This window comes from Oncorhynchus clarkii, chromosome 4, assembly GCF_045791955.1.
Source record: "Oncorhynchus clarkii lewisi isolate Uvic-CL-2024 chromosome 4, UVic_Ocla_1.0, whole genome shotgun sequence".
In the NCBI taxonomy this organism is placed as follows: domain Eukaryota; kingdom Metazoa; phylum Chordata; class Actinopteri; order Salmoniformes; family Salmonidae; genus Oncorhynchus; species Oncorhynchus clarkii.
The window spans coordinates 44,662,436-44,689,349 of NC_092150.1; the positions used below are offsets into that span (position 1 = coordinate 44,662,436).

The 26,914-nt window shown below is 43.5% G+C and overlaps 1 protein-coding gene across 1 annotated transcript in view; it reads right to left on the reverse strand.

The window, feature by feature from the left end:
• LOC139406844 (voltage-gated potassium channel KCNC1-like) overlaps nt 1-26,914 on the reverse strand; it is a 136,279-nt gene that overhangs the window by 27,568 nt on the left and 81,797 nt on the right. The window contains exons 3-4 of the mRNA XM_071149924.1: nt 3,226-3,429; nt 487-612 (exon numbers count right to left, since the gene is read on the reverse strand). Coding sequence (XP_071006025.1) covers nt 497-612; nt 3,226-3,429 — 320 coding nt within the window. The 3' untranslated portion in view covers nt 487-496. The remainder of the gene's footprint in view (nt 1-486; nt 613-3,225; nt 3,430-26,914) is intronic.

The following is a 26,914-nucleotide window of genomic DNA, read 5'->3' on the forward strand; positions in this document are numbered from 1 at the left end:
ATTTTTTTCACTGCCTTCTTGAGTTCATACAGTATTCACCCAGGGTGCCAATAATTCATGAGGGCACTGTATGCATACACACAAACATGCGCACTCACACACACGCACCCGCGCACGAACACGCACACAAACACATACGCACGCGCAGACCCGAGCACGAACACACATACATTTACCCTCCCACCCTACACTTAGCACCATAATATACCATGAAAATGCTGAACCAAACCTTAAAGCTTTAAAGGAAGAAGCAATTAACTGTCATGCATTCTTAAACATACAACATTTTAAGAGTGTGTGTGTGTGTGTGGGGGGGGGGGGGGGGGGGGGGGGGGGTTACTTCATGTTACTTCATGTGTGTGTGCACTTTGCTGTGGTTTGTGTGTGCGGATGTGTGGGCATGCACACGCTTGCCATGTTACTGTGTTACTGTGTGTTTGCTCATTGTGCTTTCAACCAAACTTCTGTATGTGTCTTTTGTGTTACCTCTGATTCGCTATGGTTTGATCCAGGAGGAGGCTGACTTTGCATTGAGGTCCTGCTGTAGCAGAGGCCCCTCCGGCTTGAACCACTCCTCTCCTGGAGGGGATGCCGGGCTGGCCGCTGCAGCGTCTGGTGTTCGTTGTGAGGGGAGTGTTGGAGTGGGGTTTGTAGAGGAGTGTATTTGGGATCGGGGACGTCGGGGGCAGGCCGGGCGGGGGGTTAGTTTTAGGTTCAGGTGGCGGTAAAAAATGGCAGGTGGAAGGGGTTGAATTGTTGGAGGTAGAACCATGGGGATGTCAGGTGAAAGAAGAAGCAGGTGAGTGGTACAAGGTAAATAAAAAATATGTCCAGTGAGAAAGCATGGAGAAATGGAGGGCAGGGGGAGAGGAGGGGAGAGGAGGATGAATGGATGGGTGGAGCGATAGCAAGCAGACAGGGTGTGGAGAGGAGAGACAAAGAGGAAGAAAGCATGACGAATAAATGAGAGCCAGAATGAGAGCCACAATACAGATAGATAGATAGATGATAGATACAGATAAATACTACATGACCAAACGTATGTGGACACCTACTCTTCGAACATATCATACCAACATTTATGGGCATTAATATGGAGTTGGTCCCCCATTTTCTGCTATGACAGCCTCCACTCTTCTGGGAAGGCTTTCCACCAGATGTTGGAACATTGTTGTGGGGACTTGCTTCCATTCAGCCACAGCGAGGTCGAGTACTGATGCTGAGCAACTAGGCCTGGCTCGCAGCCTGCGTTCCAATTCATCCCAAAGGTGTTCGATGGGGTTGAGGTCAGGGCTCTGTGCAGGTCAGTCAAGTTCTTCCACACTGATCTCGACAAACCATTTCTGTATGGACCTCACTTTGTGCACAGGGGCATTGTCATGCTGAAACAGGAAATGGCCTTCCCCAAACTGCTGACACAAAGTTGGAAGCACAGAATCGTCTAGAATGTCATTGTATGGGGTAGTGTTAAGAATTCCCTTCACTGGAACGAAGCGGCCTAGTCTGAACCATGAAAAACAGCCCCAGACCATTATTCCTAAGCACATGGGCAGGTAGCCCCTCTGCCAGAGAACGAGTTTCCACTGCTCCAGAGTCCAATGATGCCTAGCTTTACACCACTCCAGCCGACGCTTGGCATTGGTATGGTGATCTTAGGCCTGTGTGCGGCTGCTCGGCCATGGAAACCCATTTCATGAAGCTCCTAATGAACAGTTCTTGTGCTGACGTTGCTTCCAGAGGCAGTTTGGAACTCCGTAGTGAGTGTTGCAAGTGAGGACAGACAATTTTTATGTGCTATGCTCTTTAGCACTGTGCAGTCTCATTCTGTGAGCTTGTGTGGCCTACGAGTTGCTCCTAGTTTCCACTGCACAATAACAGCACTTACAGTTGACCGGGCAACTCTAGCAGGGCAGAAATTTGACTAACTGACTTGTTGGAAAGATGGCATCCTATGACTGTGCCACATTGAAAGTCACTGAGCTCTTCATTAAGAACAGTCCAATGCCAATGTTTGTCTATGGCGATTGCATGGCTGTGTGCTCGATTTTATACACCTGTCAGCAATGTGTGTGACTTATTAAATAGGCAAATCCACTCATTTGAATGGGTGTCCACATACTTTTGTATATATAGTGTAGATAGATAGATAGGATAGATAGCATGACTACAGGCAGTAGAAGACAGATTGACAGCCAGATGCAGTGTGATAGCTATTCAGTCAGCGATCGTTCCGTACAGATCTCATTTTAGAACAGGCTGTGAAAATGTGCATTAAAGCTGAAGAAAAAGCAGAGCTAAACCGGTGGGTTGAAATAGAGTACCTGTAAGTGCATGTATGTCGAAAAACGATATAATTAATAATAATAATAAATGCCATTTAGCAGATGTTTTTATCCAAAGTGACATACAGTCATGTGTGCATTAATTTTACGTATGGGTGGTTGAACCCACTATACAGGCATTGCAAGCACCATGCTCAACCAACTGAGCTACAATGGAGCACTATTGATATGTACTGATATGTACTGATATGTACCAAACTCAGGCAATAATACCTATATGTTATTTTACAACTCCAGTGTCCAGAACGGCATTAGAAAGCACCACAGCACATTTACATATACAGTAGTAGACGTGGGGTGCCAATGTAATTGCATGTGGGAACTGGTCCAACAAAATATCAATCCATTGATATTTCACTTATGCCATAATGTGTCATAACCCAGTTTATATAGGAATGTCTGGAGCGTGAGACAGCTCAAAACAGCCTGTGGATATTGTGGGCGGGGTCTGTGACTGTCAGTCAAAATGATTGGTTATGAGAAATATGAGAAGGGGGAGGGGTCAGGAGAGAGGTGGTAGGGTAATACCTAGTGTTTCCGTAGTGTGTGTGTGTGTGTGTGTTTATGTATGTGTGAATTGGAAGTCAAATAATTCCAAGAGATGCACTTGATTACATTTGCCTGGTACGATGGAACCAATGGAATAGTTCCAAAAGCAAACAAAAAGCTGAATCAAACGCACCTCAAATACTGTTAAGTTTAATGAAAGTATTTGACCTAAGGTACTTGAACCAGCTCTGAAGTGTATAGTTCTGTACGTGTTTGTGTGTGTGTGTATGGGAGTGTCATGAGCACACAGTGAGTGTCGAGCTACTGAACCCTTGGATATGGCGGAGCGCAGCCCCTGACTCTGACCCCGGCCCTGACCCTGTCCTGGGCATACCTTTCCTCACGTTGCCGTCTGTAGCACGGAACTCTCCGGTACTGAGGAGGAAGCAGGCGCGGTCATGGGGATAGCGCTCACGGCTCCCGCCGGTGCCCAGACCCCCAGCAGCAGGACTCCTCTCCTCCCCAAGCACCATGTCTATGGTGGGGCAGTCTTCATTAGCCAGGGCTGCATTGGCCGCATCGCCATTCTGCTTGGAATCTGGAGGGGAGAGGAGGAGGGGGAAGAAGAGGGGGGGGAGAGGGGAAGGAGGAGAAAGATAGGGGGGGATGGGTCAGAGGGAGGGGGGAGACAAGGAGCCATGTAAGAAAAGGTAAGGAGGGTCGACAGAGAAGGGTGAGGAGGTGGGAGAGGGAAGAAAGGGTAGGGAGGGACAGAGGGAGAAATTAGTAGGAAAGAAGAAAGATAAGGTGATTGGGTGAGATGTAAGGAATGGGGGAAGGAGAAGGGTGGGAGAGAGATAAAGGGAGAGGTAAATGGATGGAGAGGCGAAAGAGAAAATAAAGAGGAGGTAGAAAGAGGAGAAGGGGAGGAGGAAGAATGTGTATGAAGAGGGGGATAAATGGAGAGGGGGATAAATGGAGAGGAGAGAAGGCAGAGAAATAAATAAGTAGCAGGAAAAGGGGGTGGGGAAAGGTATGACAACAAGATCAATTAGGTTTAAGGTGAGATAATAAGAACAAGGAAGTAAAGAAAGACAGGAACAAAGAAGGAGACATAGAGGAGGGTGATGTGTGAGAACGAGAGAGGGGTAGGAAGATAGAGGGTTAAATTAATATAATCTCAATAATGAGATTGTTAAAAGTGAGAGTGCGGGTTGTACATGGTGAAGACGGTGAGGCGAGAAGAAGGAAAGGAGGCAAAGAGGGGGGAGAAGAACATCAGTGTCCTGTGATAGCCCTGCTCATCATGTGACCAAAACACTGCAGTGGAGGAGAGGAGGCAGGAGCCCAGCGTCTCCAGGTCCACACACACACAAGCACACACTGAGTTGAGCATCATTACATTAACACACACATTACAAAAGAGAGAGAGAGGGAGAGTGAGAGAAAGAGAGAAGGGGGAGGGCGAGAAAGAGAAGGGGAACTGAGAAATACAACAGAGTGTAGATACTCACATACATGCGCACTCGTACAAACACACACACACACACACACTCGCGGTGAGATGCTGCGGGGTAACTTGTGCTTATAGCTTCCGACACAGCTGTCAAATCTAATTAGACTTGAGTTACTGCTCAACAATTTACAGAAATAACCCAGCGGGCCAAATCTTACAATGACACACAGAGAGACAGCGAGAGAGAGAAATTCAGTAAATAGCATATTACAGAGAGAGGGAAAGTGGTGAGAGAGGGAGAGAGGTGTGTGTGTGTATATTTGTGAGTATGTGTACAGTATATGTCATCGAGTGAGTGTGTGTGTGTGAGCATGTGTGTGTAATATTAATGTGTAAACATACTGAATTGTAATTGGATGCATTTTACCACCGTACTGCCGTATGATTGGTTAATAGGAATTTGCCCCTTTATTTCAATTTTTGCCTTGAAAACTGTCTGTAGCTGTCTGTAGCTCAGGCCCTGAAGCAAGGATATGCATATTTTTGGTACCATTTGAAATGTGTGGAAATTTGAAAGGAATGTAGGGTAATATAACACAAAAGATCAGGTAAAATATAATACAAAGAAAAAACCAACCGTTCTTTGGTATTTATTTTGGTACAATCATTGTTGAAATGCAAGAGAAAGGACATAATGTATTATTCCAGCCCAGGTGTAATTCAGATTTTGGCCACTAGATAGAAGCAATGTATGTGCAAAGTGTATGACTGATCCACTGAACCATTGCATTTCTGTTCAAAATGTTGTATCAAGACTGCCCAAATTTGCCTAATTTGTTTATTAATAACTTTCCATGATCTAAACTGTGCACTCTCAAGCAATAGCATGGTATTCTTTCACTGTAAAGTGGACAGTGCAGTTAGATTAACAAGAATTCAAAGCTTTCTGCCAATTTCAGATATGTCTATGTCCTGGGAAATGTTCTTGTTACTTACAACCTGATGCTAGTCGCATTAGGTCCAGCCGGAGACCCACCAATCCTGAAGAAGTTTTAAGACCACCCAGGTGGTGAGGTCATGGTCAGTTGATCATGGTATGAGACATGTGAACATACCATTTATAGCTAGCTAATGAAGAGCTACGTTAAGAAATATCCTGTATTTTATTATTTTGTGTGCAAAACAAGAGATAGTGTCAGAGTAAAAGGACTAAAATATGGATTTGCTGGAGTTCCTTCACCTCGAATGGACTGGGAGACTACAAACTTACCCGATGCTTGGAGTAAGTTCAAACAGCATGTGGAGCTAATGTTCGCGGGTCCTCTGAGGGAAAGAGAAGAGGAAAAGTTCAGCTACCTGCTCCTCTGTATCGGTGAAAAAGGGAGAGATATTTACAACATGGACACTTACCGAGGCTGAATCAAAGGTACTGATAACATACTACGATCGTCTTGAAGCATATGTTGTGCCGAAGACCAATATGATTTTCGCTAGGTACAAATTCCACGAGAAAGTACAGGGAGTTAGCGAATCGTCTGAACAGTTTGTGACTGAGCTGCGTCTGCTTATGAAAGGCTGTGATTATGCAAACCGCGAGTAAGATTACTCACCGTCAATGAGAGAGAAACTTTTGAATATTGGGTCTGAGCTAACGCCGGACATAGCCAGATCTCACGAGCTAGCACTGGCTCAGATGAAAACCGTTTCGCGCGGCAGCACGAGCGCATCACGTGAACAAGCAGTGCGTGCAGACGTCAAAGCACACCTCCGGTGCACAGAGAGCGTGCCTCAGAACGTAGAGAGACATAACTCCAAAAACAGAGCGACACAGACTCAAAACGCCCCAAAACATGTGGATGCTGTGGATACAAAGTGCATGGCCAACAGGGAAATTGCCCAGTTAAAGCCAAACAGTGTACAAAATGTGGAAAATGGAGTCACTTTGCAAACGTGTGCTGAGCTTACCGTGGAAAAACAATACACACAGTGAGTGAAGAGAATGTCAATTAAAGAGAAAAATGCTGATGAACTGTTTATTGATTCAGTGACACAGAAAAATCGAATATCAGAGACAGAACAAGCCTTTGCTGACATTGAGATAGGAACACAAGGCACTGAGCTAAAGTTCAAACTAGACATTGGTGCACAAGTAAACATTATTCCTCTGAATAAGTACCGCAGCTTGACATCTGAGAGCTACAGCTCATCAGGCGCAGACTGACTGGTTATGGTGGTGAACAGCTCCCAGTAAAAGGCACATGCACTTTCAAATGCAAATACGAGGAAAGTGACAAGATGTTGGACTTTTACGTTGTTGACACTAGAGCACCTGCAGTGCTAGGTCTTAAAGCATGTTTAGACATGGACCTCATCAAGCTAGTTTTATCAGTGACAGCACCAGTAGAGACAGACTATGTTTGCTGATGTTTTTACAGGAATAAGATTATTCCCCAGAGAATGTACCATTCACCTTGACCCAGACGCAACCCCTGTGGTCTACCCACCGAGAAAGATTCCCCTTGCTCTCAGCACCCGTCTGAGGAAAGAGGTGTAGAGCATGGAGCAATCTGACATAGTCACCAAGGTTACAGAACCGACGTTAGTGGTGGTGGAGAAACCATGCACAGGCAAGCTCAGAGTATGTCTCGACCCAAGAACAAGGCTATCAAACGCCCCCATTACCCTTTACTGATTCTAGATGGAATCACACACAAGCTAGCGGGAGCACGCTACTTCAGTGTCATGGACGCCAGATCAGGCTACTGGGCTATCAAGCTCACAGAAGAGTCAACTAAGCTCACAACGTTCAACACATCATTTGGACGGTACAGGTTCCGTCACCTGCATTTTGGGATTATCTCAGCCCAAGACAAGTTTCAGCGAAAGATCGGCAAAGTGTACAAAGGCCTAGACGGAGTTGGGGCAACTGTGGATGGCATCCTTGTCTATGGTCGAACCAAAGAGGAACACGACAGAAACTTCCATGCAATGCTGCAAAGGTCCCTCGAGAGAGGAGTCCGGCTCAACCCCGAGAAGAGCACAGTCGGCGCTACAGAGGTCAGCTATTTCGGACATCTTCTCAAAGCGAATGGAATCAAGACAGATCCATAGAAGATCTCAGCCATAAAAAAAATGGAGCCACCAAAGAACCGTGCAAAGCTGGAAACAGTGCTTGGCATGGTCAACTACTTAGCCAAGTTCGCTCCCAGCCTCTCCAATCCTAAGGCACCTCGGCGTCAGCTGCTAAAGCAGTCCAGTGAGTTTCTCTGGGACAAGCAACACGACATTGCTTTCCAGAAAGTGAAAGACTTGATCACGATTGAACCAGGGCCAATCTGCACCACATCTGCAGCTGTGATACACAAGCTGAAAGCAATTTTTTGCCAGGCATGGCATTGTAGAGACTTTAATATCTGACAACGGCCCCGGTTACAAATCCAATGAGTTTTAATCCTTCACAAAAGCATGGGAGTTCACACGTCATCACAAGCCCACATTACCCTCAAAGTAATGGCCTTGCCGAAAAATCTGTGCAGATTGCTAAATCACTCATGGACAAAGCAAACGCAGACGAGAGACCCCTACCTCAGTCTCCTTGAATACCACAACACCCCAGTTGAAAACCTCAACTCACCAGCCCAGCTGTTGATGAGCCTAAGACTTCGCCCAGTCCTTCCCAGCACCAACCAGCAGCTGCAACCTGAGGTCGTCAGCTACAAGGAAATGCATGAAAAACGTGCACAGAGACAACAACAACAACAAAAGCGATACTACGACAGGTCAGCTAGACCACTGCCACCACTGATCGACGGAGAGTCAGTTAGAATCCAGGAGCATGGCCTCTGGAAGCCAGCAGTCGTCATCCAGCCAGCTGACACTGAACGTTCATATCACGTCCGCACCGCAGAAGGAGCGGTGTACCGCCACAATCATCGTCACCTACTGAACACAAAAGAACAATACACTGACGAGGTGAACTGTTACCCTGAAAGAGAACGTGATGGACTAAACACACACACACACACACACACACACACACACACACACACACACACACACACAACACAACATATACCATACTTACCTGCAACACCACAAGAACTGTTGACTGACACAGAAGCATGCTCAGCATCATATCACACAAGGTCAGGAAGAGAGGTCAAGCCCAGAGCTGTCCTAGACCTGTGAAATGTCAAAAGGTGTAGGCGGATCGCTGCCATAAAACAGTTCCAGACTGTAAACTTGTTATTGAAAAGTTGACTTGAAATGCTTTGGTATTGTATTTGTTTGAAATTTTAAGATGTCATTGCTACCGAGAAAGCTGAGTTGCTGAGAATCCTTTGTTCTAAAAGTAAGAGTATGCTGAATCATTTGTTTTGTTGATTCAGTTGGTGCAGTATGCAGTATAAATTGTTACTTACCTTGAGTTCAAACTACAGAGCATGTATTCAAAAGAACCGCTTAGAATATGAAAAAATATATATTTTTGTTATAAAAGAAAGGGGATGTAATATCCATATGTGTAAACATAGTGAATTGTAATTGGATGCATTTTACCGCAGTATCATACTGCGCTATGATTGGTTAAGACCACCCAGGTGGTGAGGTCATGGTCAGTTGATCATTGTATGAGATACGTGAACATGTCACTTATAACTAGCTAATAAAGAGCTGCGTTAAGAAATATCCTGTCGTACTGCATTTTATTATGTTGTACAAAAGCGTTCAAAACAAGACCGTGTGTGTTCAAACAGGCTTTATAACACGATGCTGTGGCAACACCTGGTAGTAGAGCCAGGGGGCGTCGGAACATTAAGAGGTCAAAGATTCATTAAAGTAAGAGGCTTCATGAAGATCACACACTCTACCAACTACAAAACTGAAGTTCGAAGATCACTATACAGTCTGTCCCTCCTTACCTCTTCTTACCTTCCTCTCTCTCATGTCCAAATAGCTACATGTTAGAACACTGATATTCTGGATGAATCTGTAAATATAGGTTGTATTTGCCTGTTTATACCTGCATTAGGATACAGCCACACACCAGTTGACAGCATATTAGAAAAAAGAAAAGGCCATATTTTATCTTCCTTGATGCTGTTGTTTTTGATGGCAGGTTTAGTACTTCTGACTAACTATTGTGTGGAGGCAACATGGAGACCAGATGCACTCGGGGAGGTAGCTCTGCTCTTCTCAGCAGCATAGACTGTTGGGACATTTCAAAACAATACAAAAGCAACATGTCAGGCTACATTTTTCATTGTAAATATGCTATTGGTACTGACCCTGGAACTGACCCTGTATATAGCTTACTTACTTTCTCGTTCTAATTTCTATTGGTTCATTTTCAGCTGTTGTCGAACACACATGGGTGTGAAAAGACTATTCTCTTCCTCAATAGTGTGCAGAGAATTCTACTAGGAAAAAAAGCCAAAAAGCGTATGACATCCGGCATTTAATGTACAATTGATTTTTGAAATTTCACATAGTATAAAACTAGGGATGCACTGATATTACATTTTTGGCCGATACCCGATGTGCTCCTTGCCAAAGAAAAACGATGCCAATAACTGATATTTAAAATTTTAGCTGCCTTTTAAGCATTCTAGTAGTTAAATAGTTGAAACACACACACACACACACACACACACACACACACCACACTGATGAAAAAGTTATTTTGTTGGCCTTTACTTATGTCCCCATTACCAGTAAAACATAATCAAAACCTATTTCTTTCACTTACTTGCTGTGCTGTTTCGTTGTTCATTTGTTCAGTCTCAACCAGGATTTCATCATGTCAAGCAGTGAAGTTTCAGCTCTGTCTGTCCGTGGCCTCTCTTCCTCGTGGCGAACTGTCACTGTGTCCGTTTCCATCTTGTCCCGCTGTGTCTGTAACATTTCACGTAAACCCTGTTTCTTGTCTGCATCAAAGTAGCGGTCCTTGTACCTAGCATCGAGCATGGTGGCGACACAGTAGAGGCTAAGAGAGAATGTCACAGAATCGCTTGTTCACGGCCTCTAGTAGAATACTTTTCCAAGTTAATTCAACGGTCTGTGTTGGCATTTTTGTTGAGCAGGCGTTTCAATGCCATGACAAGTTATCACGTCTGCTGCAAATGCAGTTGAGCTTATTTCTAGCAAGTAGCAAGTAGCTCATGAATGTGAGTTTCAACAATAGTGTGTAACTCCGGTAGGGCAACATCTGGAAAAATTGCGCCTCCTTGGTAGTGTGTACCGGTGCTCGGCCCGTCTGCAAAAGCCAACATCATCCACGACAGAGAACGGTTGATTGTCAAGGGCAATGAATACCATTATCTTGGCGTTAATGGATTTCGCCTTTGAGTTGTCTCGCTGCAATTTTCTTACTCCTTCAAATGACTGCTTGACTTGTTGACTGCTCGATCCACACAGCAGACATTGTGGGCTAGGTTAGGAATGCTGTGTTGCACATGTAGCGCTAAATTCTTAGTGGCATCATTACATCATGTACCTACGTTATAAAAGGTATGCACGTCAGCTTTGACATTGGTTTTGCACATCGGCGTTAAACTAGACATCGGGCTGATGTAGACATTTTTAGCTAATATCAATTTTAGCTAATATTCATCAGGGCCAGCCGCTTTCTTAATATCAATAGATTTGAGTGCCTTTACAACTTCTAAAAGCTCAATCTTGGTTAAATGAAATAGATGAACCATAGGCCGGCATCCAGCAGTTTCATTCACAGCCTCATTCGAGATGTTAGGATGGAGTTCATTATCAAATAAATGCCCAGCTTTAGCAAAATGCTCATTAAACATTTCAAGCAGTATATTCTTGTCGGTCACGTCCATTGAATTTGAGGTCAGACCAGTGGAGTTTGTGTTAGCATTCATGGATTTAATGGTTTTCCATCATTTCGTCGGGTTATTGAGGTTTGCCTTGGTAGATTCGTAATAGAAGCTAGATTTGTATTTCCGTATTAACAAGGTGCACTTATTTCTCAATGCCCTGAATAACTGCAATTCAGCCTGGTAATTACCCTTTCTAGCTTTGGCCCATTGTGTATTTTGTTTATGGATCAAATCAGATAAACGTGTCTCTACCTCTTACCCGATACTTTTTGAGAGGGGTGTGTTTATCACAGATAGTATAAAACATGGAATGAAAATAGGAGAATGCCTTTTTGATGTCTGGAATAAACGCAATCCTATCTAAGCTGCATGCATAAAGTTCATGCAGGAATGCCTGCTCACAGAACCGTGTAAAATTTGGTTTGACTACGAAAGAGGTGACACTTTGGGGATTTTGGTGTCTCTAATGCAACCAACTGCACAATGATCACTTAAATCATACCAACGGCCGAGTATTTATGCGGATTGTTAGTTAGAATGACATCAATAAGTGTTGACTTAGGGATGTCTTCTGGATTGAGTCTTGTGACTGCATTTATAATTTCAGTAAAATTCAGTGTATTGCACAGTCCTCTTATTGCTTCACAGTTTGGACATAATCAGTCCCAGTTTAAATCGCCCATGAGGACCATTTAATTTCCCCCCCAACAACGCATCAGTTCAGCCAGAGAATCCAGGGATTCTACTTTTGCAGATGGAGGTCTATAGCATCCTATTACATCTAAGTTCATAGCTTTCGATTAACTGCAGTTTCAATGCTAAAAACTCTGTTTTGGTTTAGATAAAGACCTTAGTTCAGTAACCACATATCTGCCTAATATAGATGGCTTATACCTCCCCCTTACTTCGTAGGTCACATCGATCAGACTCTTCACATTAATATGAGGAGGAGAGATTACTAGAAACAAACTCGGTTTATCATTCTGTAATTAATCTGTAATTAATTGAGTAGAGTACCCTGTTCATTTCAGGTAAAAATAACAACCCAATGTTTTTATCCCAAGACAAATTAGCGAGCTAGCTAAATATTCATATTAGCTGGCTATCTTGATGGATTTAGCACTGTAAAACCTTCAAATGCATTTGTGGGTAGCTAGCTAACAGCCTTGGAGGAGGGTGGAAGGACAGCAGCCCCAACTGTCAAAGTGAGTAGGCTATTCTGGATAGGGCAGGTACTTTTGTGTAGTTCTTGTCCCTAGAAGTGAGAACGGAGATAATATAACATAATATTCAGCGCGGTGTAATTTGGCTATAATGAAGTCTGTTTCTTGTGAGGTTTTCTGTCCTCGGATAAAGAGAGCTATGAAAGCCTGTCGACATATGAAGAGCAGTGGTTCTCTTTTGTTGTTGCCTTAGCACTGCACAGTTGATTCAAATGATCAACTCATCATCAAGCTTCAAGTGGTATTTGTGTTCATTTGTGATGCTATCCTTGATATGATCCTGTTATTGTCACATGCTACACATGCAAATATGTGTGCTCAGGCATCTATCAAATCAAATGTTATTTGTCACATACACATGGTTAGCAGATGTTAATGCGAGTGTAGCGAAATGCTTGTGCTTCTAGTTCCGACAATGCAGTAATAACCAACGAGTAATCTAACCTAACATTTCCAAAACTACTACCTTATACACACAAGTGTAAAGGGATAAAGAATATGTACATAAAGATATATGAATGAGTGATGGTTCAGAACGGCATAGGCAAGATGCAGTAGATGGTATCGAGTACAGTATATACATATGAGATGAGTACTGTAGAGTATGTAAACAAAGTGGCATAGTTTAAAGTGGTTAGTGATACATGTATTACATAAAGATGCAGTAGATGATATAGAGTACAGTATATACATGTACATATGAGATGAGTAATGTAGGGTATGTAAACATTATATTAAGTAGCATATTTTAATGTCGCTAGTGATATATTTTTACATCAATTTCCATCATTAAAGTGGCTGGAGTGAGTCAGTGTGTTGGCAGCAGCCACTCAATGTTAGTGGTGGCTGTTTAACAGTCTGATGGCCTTGAGATAGAAGCTGTTTTTCAGTCTCTCGGTCCCTGCTTTGATGCACCTGTACTGACATCGCCTTCTGGATGATAGCGGGGTGAACAAGCAGTGGCTCGGGTGGTTGTTGTCCTTGATGATCTTTATGCCTTCCTGTGACATCGGGTGGTATAGGTGTCCTGGAGGGCAGGTAGTTTGCCCCCGGTGATGGAGAGCCTTACGGTTGTGGGCGGAGCAGTTCCAGGCGGTGATACAGCCCGACAGGATGCTGTCGATTGTGCATCTGTAGAAGTTTGTGAGTGCTTTTCGTGACAAGCCAAATTTCTTCAGCCTCTTCAGGCCTTCTTCACGACGCTGTCTGTGTGGGTGGACCAATTCAGTTTGTCCGTGATGTGTACGCCGAGGAACTTAAAACTTACTACCCTCTCCACTACTGTCCCGTCGATGTGGATAGGGGGGTGCTCCCTCTGCTGTTTCCACAATCCAGTCCACAATCATCTCCTTTGTTTTGTTGACGTTGAGTGTGAGGTTATTTTCCTGACACCACACTCCGAGGGCCCTCACCTCCTCCCTGTAGGCCGTCTCGTCGTTGTTGGTAATCAAGCCTACCACTGTTGTGTCGTCCGCAAACTTGATGATTGTGTTGGAAGCGTGCATGGCCACGCAGTCGTGGGTGAACAGGGAGTACAGGAGAGGGCTCAGAACGCACCCTTGTGGGGCCCCAGTGTTGAGGATCAGCGGGGTGGAGATGTTGTTACCTACCCTCACCACCTGGGGGCGGCCCGTCAGGAAGTCCAGTACCCAGTTGCACAGGGCGGGGTCGAGACCCAGGGTTTGGAGCTTGATGACGAGTTGTTAAATGCTGAGCTGTAGTCGATGAACAGCATTCTCACATAGGTATTCCTCTTGTCCAGATGGGTTAGGGCAGTGTGCAGTGTGGTTGCGTCGTCTGTGGACCTATTTGGGCGGTAAGCAAATTGGAGTGGGTCTAGGGTGTCAGGTAGGGTGGAGGTGATATGGTCCTTGACTAGTCTCTCAAAGCACTTCATGATGACGGAAGTGAGTGCTACGGGCCAGTATTTGTTTAGCTCAGTTTCCTTAGCTTTCTTGGGAACAGGCACAATGGTGGCCCTCTTGAAGCATGTGAGAACAGCAGACTGGGATACGGATTAATTTAATATGTCCGTAAACACACCAGCCAGCTTTTCTGCGCATGCTCTGAGGACGAGGCTGGGGATGCCGTCTGGGCTTGCAGCCTTGCGAGGGTTAACACGTTTAAATGTTTTACTCAAGTCGGCTGCAGTGAAGGAGAGTCCGCAGGTTTTGGTTGCGGACCGTGTCAGTGGCACTGTATTGTCCTCAAAGCGGGCAAAAAAGTAATTTAGTCTGTCTGGGAGCAAGACATCCTGCGACAGGGCTGGTTTTCTTTTTGTAATCCGTGATAGACTGTAGACCCTGCCACATACCTCGTGTCTGAGCCGTTGAATTGCGACTCTACTTTGTCTCTATACTGACGCTTAGCTTGTTTGATTGCCTTGCGGAGGGAATAACTACACTGTTTGTATTCGGTCCACTGTTTGTATTCAATCCAATGTTATCAGGGATATTATACTTTAGTCATCCCCAATGACCTGGCAATGTAAAAGTCATTACATTGTCTTCCATATTCCTACAGATAGCTTGTAACTGGAGATTCCTGGAGGAATTCAGGTGTGTGAAGGCTACCTGTGTTCTGCATAACTTCATGAGGATGGACCAGGAGGGGATCTGCAGCTGGCCGCCGTGTGCCAGAGGAGAAGTCTGCTGCTCTGCAGGATGTTTCAAGGATGGGGTCCAACAACGCAGCAAGAGAGGCAATCTGTGTGCGGGAGATCTTCACCTACTTCTTCGAAGAGGGTGCTGTTCCCTGGCAACACCAGACTACACTATGCATAACCAAAGGCTCTTTTAAGAGCCATTCACATTGCAATAAGAGTATTCTTCCATTTGCTTAGCTATGTCAACTGCAGTTGAGGGTGCTGTTTAGGTAAGGGTGTAATGTCTGTACAAAAACAAAACAGGCTATTTTAAATCACCCATATTGAAAAAATGTAGGACAATTAGACACCCTATAACTCACACCTACACACTCATGTATCAATCTGATTGATGGATTGTGTTGTGCAGTAAGCAGGCTCAGGTATAACTGTGGATCCTTCCACCTTCAAAGAATAGGCAAGAGGGCCAACAATGGAGAATAGTAAGACACTTCATTATTTTTATAACTACACTATATTATTTGTCCTCGTGTGTCCGTTCATGTTCTTCAGCATAAAGTACTCTGCAGCCACTTAGTGTGGTGTGGACACCAGGTGAAGCCACAGATTCCTGTTGAACACTGTCTCTTTAACTACCTTGTTTTCTCAATAACAGTACCTCTCCTTCACTTCATCCCTCACTCCTCTTCTCCCTAAATCCTCTAGGTTATATCAGCTGTGTCGGTGAACCCCTCCAGCATCTGAACTGGCTACATAGAGGGCACAGCATGATCAGAGGTGAGAGGTCACTTGGTCAGGACACCAGGAAGTATTATTAAAGAGAAGCTTTACTTTGAAATACAGATAGAGATGCAGTAGTCCCAGAGTTAATGATCCAAGGTCAGTTTTGCATGTCACTTCCTGATGATTATGACTAACAATGTTAGAATAAAAAATTAAAACACAAGGATAAACATGCTCTCTCTCTCTCGTCTGCAGATGTTTTGATGAGAGGATGCCAACCCCCAGTCCCATCATTGCCACCTCACCCGCTCTTAAGATAACCTTCGGGCCGACTCGAGACACTTATGTAATTGTGATGAACTGAGAGAATATTTGGGTAGCACTGATTCATTAATCATATGCTGCCTTCTCTGCTCCTATGTTCTTACCTCTTTCCCTTTGTCTTTTACACCTCTCGTCGCCTCCTCTTTCTTCCTCTGTTTTTATAATGCACAACAGATGTGCATTGAAGTACAGATTTCACTTGTATTTATAATCTTACAATTATAATATTTATAATGTATTTTTTATAACACTTGGATAATACATTTCTTTCAATAAAGTATTTCACATTCTCTACTGGTTGAAATTAAACCTCATTTGATGAAATACTACACCTATCCTGTGATTACCAGATCAATGCAGAAGAAGGGCATTATTTTATTTTATTTAACCTTTATTTACTAGGCAAGTCAGTTAAGAACAAATTCGTATTTACAATGACGGCTTAGATATTAGATATTGAGATAAACCTGTCATGACGTTTATGACCCCCATAAATACCTTTCCACCTTTTCTCTCTACTCTACAGAATGAACTCTTGGAAAGCCCTTTGTTAAAATAGAGTATGGTGACATCAAAAGGTTGGGAACGGAACAATATTTCGGTAAGCCAACCAGTTGAAAGTATCCATTGGTACTTAAAGAATATGATGTCAGTTTAAATCAAATCAAATAAATAAAAACAGTAAAAAATGAAAATTAAAAATAACAGTAGCGAGGCTATATACAGTAGCCAGGCAATAATAGTAGCGAGGCTATATACAGGCACCGGTTAGTTGGGCTGATTGAGGTAGTATGTACATGTAGATATGGCTAAAGTGACTATGCATATGATTAAAAAAAAGAGTAGCAGTAGCGTAAAAGAGGGGTTGGCGGGTGGCACTAGTTGGTCGGGCCAATTGAGGCGGGGGCACTAGTTGGTCGGGCCAATTGAGGCAGTATGTACATGAATGTACATTTAAAAGTGACTATGCATATATGATAAACAGAGAGTAGCAGCAGCGTAAAAGAGGGGTTGGGGTGGGCACACAATGCAAATAGTCCGGGTAGCCATTTGATTACCTGTTCAGGCGTCTTATGGCTTGGGGGTAAAAACTGTTGAGAAGCCTTTTTGTCCTAGACTTGGTGTTCCGGTACCACTTGCCATGCGGTAGTAGAGAGAACAGTCCATGACTGGGTTGGCTGGTGTCTTTGACAAATTTTTAGGGCCTTCCTTTGACACCGCCTGGTGTAGAGGTCCTGGATGGCAGGCAGCTTAGCCCCAGTGATGTACTGGGCCGTATGCACTACCCTCTGTAGTGCCTTGCGGTCGGAGGCCGAGCAGTTGCCGTACCAGGCAGTGATGCAACCGATATTGCAGTTTCTGGAATAATGTTGTTGATGTGAGCAATTACCAGCCTTTCAAAACACTTCATGCCTACGGACATGAGTGCTACGGGTCTGTAGTTATTTAGGCACGTTGCCTTCGTGTTCTTGAGCACAAGGACTATGGTGGTCTGCTTGAAACATGTTGGTATTACAGACTCAATCAGGGACATGCTGAAAATGTCAGTGAATACACCTGCCAGTTGGTCAGCACATGCCCGGAGTACACGTCCTGGTAATCTGTCTGGCCCCACAGCCTTGTGAATGTTGACTTGTTTAAAGGTCTTACCTACGTTGGCTACGGCGAGCGTGATCACACAGTCGTCCGGAACAGCTGATGCTCTCATGCATGCCTCAGTGTTGCTTGCCTCGAAGTGAGCATAGAAGTGATTTAGCTCGTCTGGTAGGCTTGTGTCACTGGGCAGCTCGCAGCTGTGCTTCCCTTTGTAGTCTGTAATAGTTTACAAGCCCTGCCACATAAGACGAGCATCGGAGCTGTGTAGTACGATTCAATCTTAGCCCTTTGTCTGTTTGATGGTTCGTCAGAAGGCATAGCGGGATTTCTTATAAGCTTCCGGTTTAGAGTCCCGCACCTTGAAAGCAGCAGCTCTACCCTTTAGCTCAGTGCAAATGTTGCCTGTAGTCCATGGCTTCTGGTTGGGATATGTACGTACAGTCACTGTGGGGACGACGTCCTCGATGCACTTATTGATAAAGCCGTGACTGATGTGGTGTACTCCTCAATGCCATCGTAAGAATCCCAGAACATGTTCCAGTCTGTGATAGCAAAACAGTCCTGTAGTTTAGCATCTGCTTAACCTGACCACATAAATTGTGTCTTGGAAAGTCTACACATTCTAGTTATCAGATTCACATGGAATTGTTGTGCAATTTAAATGTTTAAATATGAAACTATTTGTGAAAATTTAAATGTAATTTTAGTTTTAAAATTAGAGAATTGTTTTCATAAGTAAAATATGCTCACTCTGTGGCCACACCCACGTGAATAGGCATTGGTTGGAAATTATGAACCAATCCCTTTTCTACATTTCTATAAAGAGCCCCCATGACCCAATTCACTGCGAACTAAGCCAACCTCAGCGTGAGCTCTGGTTGCGAATGGTTGAACAACTACAACCTAACGAAATTAACATTGTGTTCCTGATGACTTGAGGACTGATGTCCATACATTTAAAAGGGAGAATTTCAACGTGGAGGTGACGATCGCCACGCTGGAAGGATGAATTGACTATACCAGCCAGAATATAGCATGAGTTTAGTATGACAACTTGGTATGAACTATGAACTCTTATTCACTAAAGAAGTGATACATCCTAGACGTCGAGTTATCAGCAGCAGCTGTAAACGTGCGTGGTCTAGGAAAGGATGGACAATCTCTTCACAACGACAGTGCACGACAACGTATCCGTTCTACCACACGACGACAGACTACAACGTATTCGCCCAGAAATATTCTTCAAAGGACAAGGGAGATCTCTGCTAGGCAACCCAGCCTTCCATCTTCGACCAATCTATCGAAGCGCAGCTCAGGGATAAATATATTTCTTGCATTTTCCTTTTCCGAATGGGCAGTTATTTAGAATGCATAAGATTCTGTATTTACAATAGCATAGCTTCATAAGGTCCGATAGAGACCCAATCCTTTTGTTCCTCAGTCTTCCCGCTCTTTCATTCAGCCGTCATATCGGTTTCATCCGCTAGTGACGTTTTCTTTTATGACATAATTAGTAATCAATGTATGATCCATCCTGTGTATATGTAATTCTGTGTGACTATTTAGGTATTTAGTAAATAAATTACTAAACCAAATGTTGTATTGCTGATTCAACTTGTTAGCCATGTTCGTGAAGATAACCAATAATTTTACGACGTTCAGATGAGACTGAATAAGGTGACGATTAATAATTGACTGCTATTGATATAAAAGATTACCAAGTCTTTTAGAGTTTATTCGGAAGACAACAGCTCTATAAACATTATTCTGAGGTGCGACGACTTCCTAGTTAATTACATTTACATGATTAGTTTAATCAGGTAATATTAATTATAGAGAATTATTTTATAAAATAGCATGTCATATAATTTAATCCATAGTAAAGACACGACAAACCGGTTTTAGAGTATTTACATGATGCATAGGAAGTATAGTGTACTGATTTTTCAGTTATTTTTCTGTATATATTAATTACAAATCAGCTTTTAACTAGTTAAATCCTGTTTCTAGTCTATTAGTCACAATGTGTAACCATTGATTTTCTAGGACCAAGATTGGTAAACACTGTTGAAGTGTATAATTGTAGTACATACAGTGGGGTTCAAAAAAGTATTTAGTCAGCCACCAATTGTGCAAGTCCAGGCGTTCTTAAAGGTTTGCACGGCTCTCTCCGCTGCTCCGTTTGATGCTGGATGGTAAGGTGGTGACAGGATGTGCCTTACTCCGTTGTTCTTGAGAAACATTTCAAAATTGTTTGACGTGAAAGGAGGGCCAATGTCCGATACGAGCTCCTTGACTAGTCCAAAGGATGCGAACAGGTGTCTGAGAAGATTGATGGTTTTCTCAGCTGTGGTCAGTTGAGTAGGAAACACTTCCATCCACTTGGAATGGACATCGACGACAACAAGGAAATGTTGCTTGTCAATCTCGGCGTAATCCACACGTAGCAGCCCAGGACAATGGATGAAGAGGTGCAGCAGCAGGCTTGTTGCGAACAGCTTCACAAGGTGAGCAGTGGCCTACATGCTGTTGAATGTCCAGGCCACCACAGATAACTGCGAGCGAGTGCTTTCATTCGAGTGATCCCTGGATGTCCCTCATGCAGGTCAGATAGCAGTCTCCTCTGGAATTTGTGAGGTACCACCACCCTTGATCCCCAAAGAACACATCCTTGATCAGTGGACAACTGGTCTTTCTTGTCGATGAATGGACGAAGGTTATCGTCATTTACGAAGGTTGGCCAACCGCCTAATGTTAAGTCCAAGACTTTGGAAAGCACTGGGTCTTTCCTTGTTTCCTCTGCTATGTCTGAAGCAAATATGGGCAGTTCGTCAATGAGAGAGATCTGGAAGACTGCTCTATCATCTTCACTGTCGGAGTCACTATTGCATGGTAGTCTTGATAGTACATCGGCATTTGCGTTATCACTGGATCGTCTGTACTCAATCTCGTAGTCGTAGGCTAACAATATCAGAGCGCAACGTTGCATTCGAAGTGCAGCAAGGGTTGGTATAGCTGATTTTGGTCCAAGGATGGCCAACAGAGGCTTGTGATCTGTCAGCAGTTGGAACTTCCTTCCGTAGAGGTATTTGGTGAAACTTCTTCACTCCGAATATTATGCTCAGGGCTTCCTTCTCAATTTGAGCATAATTTTTCTCACTTGGTGACAGAGTCCGTGATGCAAATGCAATAGGGTGTTCTTCACCTGGCGGTTGGTTGGGTGCAGGCCTTGTGCATCAATCTTGTAACCGAGATACTCCACTGAGACCTGGAGGAACTCACACTTGCTGCGTTTCATTTTCACTCCGTATTTCTCCAGTCTTGACATCACTTTGTCCAGCACTACAAGGTGCTCGCCAATGGTTGGTGCTGACACGAGGATGTCGTCCATGAAGCACACAACATTGTCTATACCGTCCAAGATCTGATCCATTGTGTGTTGGAATATTGCTGGAGCTGTCGAGATTCCATAGGCCAAGCGATTGAATCTGAATAGCCCCTTGTGTGTATTGATGGTCAGATACTGTTCTGACTCCGGATCCAGCTTCAGTTGCTGATAAGCGAATGCCAGGTCCAGCTTACTGAAAACCTTCCCACCAGCTAGAGTGGCAAACAGCGTTTGGTAGTGGATATTCCTCTGGTAGTATGCAGCGATTTACTGTGACCTTGTAGTCACCGCACATTCTGACAGTCTTGTCTTTCTTTGGGACTACAACAATCAGAGCGGCCCAGTTGCTCTTCGATACTTTCGTGATTATGTTATTCTTCTGTAGGCAGTCCTGGACGTGGTTTGTGAAAGGTAGGCTTGGTTCCTTCTTGCACTCTGACTTTTGCTGTGAAGTTTTGTATTTCACCGTAGCCATCTTTGAAAAGTTATTTGTGCGTCTCCAGCATGTTAGTGAGTGTAGCCTGACTCACTGGTTTGTCATTTCTCAGACTGAAGATTTCTCCCCAGTTCAACTTGATCTTTTGTAGCCAGTTTCTGCCTAGCAAGGCTGATTTTTCTTTAACAATGACAAGCGGTAGCGTCCACTCCTTCCACCTCATACCGGACTGGTACCTGGATCTTCCCTAACACAGGAATAGTGTCACCAGTGTATGAAGAAAGGCGGATGGATGCGGGCTGAAAAGGGCACTCTTTCAGTTTTTCTTTGTAGAGTCTCTCTGGAACCAGAGATACAGACGCTCCGGTGTCCAGCTGCATTTTTACTGGTTTTCCCGCTAACTCCATGTTGAGATAGATTCCATATTTTTGTTGTTGAGCTGTGTACACTGAACAGTTCCACTACTGTTTCAGTTGTGCCTTCCTCTTCTTGTGCTGCGTCTGACACTTTGTGCGCTCTTGCTGTGCGTTTCAAGGCTTTACACACTCTCTGTAAATGTCCAACCTTTCCACAAATGTGTCACTTTTCATTTTGGAATCGACATTCACTGTGCTGATGATTATCTCCCCCACATCTGTAGCAACTTGGCTTAGACCTTTGAGATGTGGGCTGCTTTGTTCTTGTGTAACCTTGAGGACAGGACTGAGAAAAGTGTGACTTTTGTGAGCCTTTTTCACCATGTGCATCACTGACCTTGTGAACACCTTTCTGACGTTCTGCATGTCCCGATACAGTGCCTTGCGAAAGTATTCGGCCCCCTTGAACTTTGCAACCTTTTGCCACATTTCAGGCTTCAAACATAAAGATATAAGACTGTATTTTTTTTGTGAAGAATCAACAACAAGTGGGACACAATCATGAAGTGGAACGACATTTATTGGATATTTCAAACTTTTTTAACAAATCAAAAACTGAAAAATTGGGCGTGCAAAATTATTCAGCCCCTTTACTTTCAATACAGCAAACTCTCTCCAGAAGTTCAGTGAGGATCTCTGAATGATCCAATGTAGACCTAAATGACTAATGATGATAAATACAATCCACCTGTGTGTAATCAAGTCTCCGTATAAATGCACCTGCACTGTGATAGTCTCAGAGGTCCGTTAAAAGCGCAGAGAGCATCATGAAGAACAAGGAACACACCAGGCAGGTCCGAGATACTGTTGTGAAGAAGTTTAAAGCCGGATTTGGATACAAAAAGATTTCCCAAGCTTTAAACATCCCAAGGAGCACTGTGCAAGCGATAATATTGAAATGGAAGGAGTATCAGACCACTGCAAATCTACCAAGACCTGGCCGTCCCTCTAAACTTTCAGCTCATACAAGGAGAAGACTGATCAGAGATGCAGCCAAGAGGCCCATGATCACTCTAGATGAACTGCAGAGATCTACAGCTGAGGTGGGAGACTCTGTCCATAGGACAACAATCAGTCGTATATTGCACAAATCTGGCCTTTATGGAAGAATGGCAAGAAGAAAGCCATTTCTTAAAGATATCCATAAAAAGTGCAGTTTAAAGTTTGCCACAAGCCACCTGGGAGACACACCAAACATGTGGAAGAAGGTGCTCTGGTCAGATGAAACCAAAATTGAACTTTTTGGCAACAATGCAAAACGTTATGTTTGGCGTAAAAGCAACACAGCTGAACACACCATCCCCACTGTCAAACATGGTGATGGCAGCATCATGGTTTGGGCCTGCTTTTCTTCAGCAGGGATAGGGAAGATGGTTAAATTGATGGGAAGATGGGTGGAGCCAAATACAGGACCATTCTGGAAGAAAACCTGATGGAGTCTGCAAAAGACCTGAGACTGGGACGGAGATTTGTCTTCCAACAAGACAATGATCCAAAACATAAAGCAAAATCTACAATGAAATGGTTCAAAAATAAACATATCCAGGTGTTAGAATGGCCAAGTCAAAGTCCAGACCTGAATCCAATCGAGAATCTGTGGAAAGAACTGAAAACTGCTGTTCACAAATGCTCTCCATCCAACCTCACTGAGCTCGAGCTGTTTTGCAAGGAGGAATGGGAAAAAAATGTCAGTCTCTCGATGTGCAAAACTGATAGAGACATACCCCAAGCGACTTACAGCTGTAATCACAGCAAAAGGTGGCGCTACAAAGTATTAACTTAAGGGGGCTGAATAATTTTGCACGCCCAATTTTTCAGTTTTTGATTTGTTAAAAAAGTTTGAAATATCCAATAAATGTCGTTCCACTTCATGATTGTGTCCCACTTGTTGTTGATTCTTCACAAAAAAATACAGTTTTATATCTTTATGTTTGAAGCCTGAAATGTGGCAAAAGGTCGCAAAGTTCAAGGGAGCCGAATACTTTCGCAAGGCACTGTAGCTCAATAGTATCCCTGTGGGCAAGCTCGAGTCCAAGTGCTATATTACAGGCTTTCTTAAAGGTCAGGTCATTCTCTGACAGAAGCCTTCTGTGATATGCTTCACCTGTGAGACCACATTCAAACTTGTCTCGGAGAGCATCATCAAGAAATCGTGCAAACTCACATGTATTTGCCAGCCTTTTTAAAGCAAGGATGTAGTCAGCCACGGTTTCCCCTAGACTCTGGTGACGTTGGTAATATCTGAAACGTTCTGCAATGAGAATTGGCTTAGGCTTGAAATACCTTGAACGAGTTTCAGTCAGTTCTGCATAGTTCAACTCCACTGCTTTTATTGGTTCAGCAATCCATACTCAGTTGGACCCAAAACACTGAGAAATACGTGTGCTTTCTTTTCATCTTTGATTTCATTTGCAGCCAGCCAACGCTCAAAACGCTCCAAATAGGAATCAAAATCCTCTTTTGTAGCCTCAAACTCTGGTACTCGACCAATGGTTGCCATCCTTTTTTTTCTTGACAATATTTCTCCACTGAGATCGCCTAATTTCAATGGGTTCAATGACATTTTTTAAATTGAACCACCAGAGGGCAGTGTCGCTATTCTGGACTCCAATAGTCTTGCTACTTGGCAGCTCCTGAATACTGTACCTACTAGCAGTGCTTAGCCTTCTCTACTGGCGAAAGAAAATAAAAAATAGCTGACGAATTACATAATTATTTTGAGTTTCATTACTCACGCAACATTCTTCCCTTCAAGCAATGTCCGTTTATGTAGTTTAATCACCTCGTCGCCACTGTAATATTTGTGTTGTGGAGAAATGACCAGGCAGGAGACGGGAGTACAGTTAGTTTTCGTTTAGTCAAAACCCCTCGTGCTCTACAGTTCCCGGCACCCTAGTGCGCATGTACATTTCCTATTAGGCGTAGTAACGTAACACTGCCGTAATACGTTACTGCTTAGTAACTGCATAGTAACTAATATAAACAGATGTAGATCCCAGATACTACAGTACAAAAGTGTGTTAGTTAACGTTACACATACATAGGCATACATGTATTGTTATCCTCCATTGCACAATAAGCAAGAACATAGCTAGCTACATTATTTCATCTATCTGCATTGCATGGCAAATATCAGCAAGTCAAGCTTACAAAATTGTAAATTCAATTTGTAGTAAATGCTTTAGCTAGCTAGATTCTTTACATCCACTGTTTCACAAGACGACAGCCTGGGTTGCTGGTTGTTTCAGGAGTCCCTAAAGCAAAACCAGAATTACGATTTCATACTCATGTCACAACACCCATAAAGCTAGCCAGCTAGCTGGCTAATGTTAGCTTGTCAGCTAGCTTGCTAAATCGCAATTTTCGTAAATTAACTTTATGATTAAAAAAATATGCATAATCATTTGTCTCTACATTAACTAACATATTCCTGTCAACTGTACATTTTTTGCATGATTCGTTATGACGTTATAATAACTTACATTTGCTTCCATCCTAGTATTTTGTCAGCCATCTTTGCTGAAGAAAGTCTCCAGCCTTGGGTGGCATAGCGTCAAATTCGTCATGGGAACCACTAGATATGATTGGTCATCGCCCAGCGGTTGCCGCTGGTGATTTGCATAAACTTGGGAAAATATTATTTTTCCACCACCTCCCACGCCACTTTCGCACCGCCCAAAGGTCCCCCACCCTCTCTGCTTTCCTTCCATTGAAATGAATGGGAAACGGTGTTTCACCGTGCGACACCCTGTGCTAAGTGTTTCATCCCCGTAGAATGCCAGAGCGTTTGTGCCCAGTAGACCAGCCAATCACAGGTGGCAAGTTCACCGAGCCTGGATAGCCCAGCGCATCAAGACGTTATCTCACAGCGCAGATACCAACCTCCGGCTTCCAGCACATACAGTGCCTTGCGAAAGTATTCGGCCCCCTTGAACTTTGCGACCTTTTGCCACATTTCAGGCTTCAAACATAAAGATATAAAACTGTATTTTTTGTGAAGAATCAACAACAAGTGGGACACAATCATGAAGTGGAACGACATTTATTGGATATTTCAAACTTTTTTAACAAATCAAAAACTGAAAAATTGGGCGTGCAAAATTATTCAGCCCCTTTACTTTCAGTGCAGCAAACTCTCTCCAGAAGTTCAGTGAGGATCTCTGAATGATCCAATGTTGACCTAAATGACTAATGATGATAAATACAATCCACTTGTGTGTAATCAAGTCTCCGTATAAATGCACCTGCACTGTGATAGTCTCAGAGGTCCGTCAAAAGCGCAGAGAGCATCATGAAGAACAAGGAACACACCAGGCAGGTCCGAGATACTGTTGTGAAGAAGTTTAAAGCCGGATTTGGATACAAAAAGATTTCCCAAGCTTTAAACATTCCAAGGAGCACTGTGCAAGCGATAATATTGAAATGGAAGGAGTATCAGACCACTGCAAATCTACCAAGACCTGGCCGTCCCTCTAAACTTTCAGCTCATACAAGGAGAAGACTGATCAGAGATGCAGCCAAGAGGCCCATGATCACTCTGGATGAACTGCAGAGATCTACAGCTGAGGTGGGAGACTCTGTCCATAGGACAACAATCAGTCGTATATTGCACAAATCTGGCCTTTATGGAAGAGTGGCAAGAAGAAAGCCATTTCTTAAAGATATCCATAAAAAGTGTCGTTTAAAGTTTGCCACATGCCACCTGGGAGACACACCAAACATGTGGAAGAACGTGCTCTGGTCAGATGAAACCAAAATTGAACTTTTTGGCAACAATGCAAAACGTTATGTTTGGCGTAAAAGCAACACAGCTGAACACACCATCCCCACTGTCAAACATGGTGGTGGCAGCATCATGGTTTGGGCCTGCTTTTCTTCAGCATGGACAGGGAAGATGGTTAAAATTGATGGGAAGATGGATGGAGCCAAATACAGGACCATTCTGGAAGAAAACCTGATGGAGTCTGCAAAAGACCTGAGACTGGGACGGAGATTTGTCTTCCAACAAGACAATGATCCAAAACATAAAGCAAAATCTACAATGGAATGGTTCAAAAATAAACATATCCAGGTGTTAGAA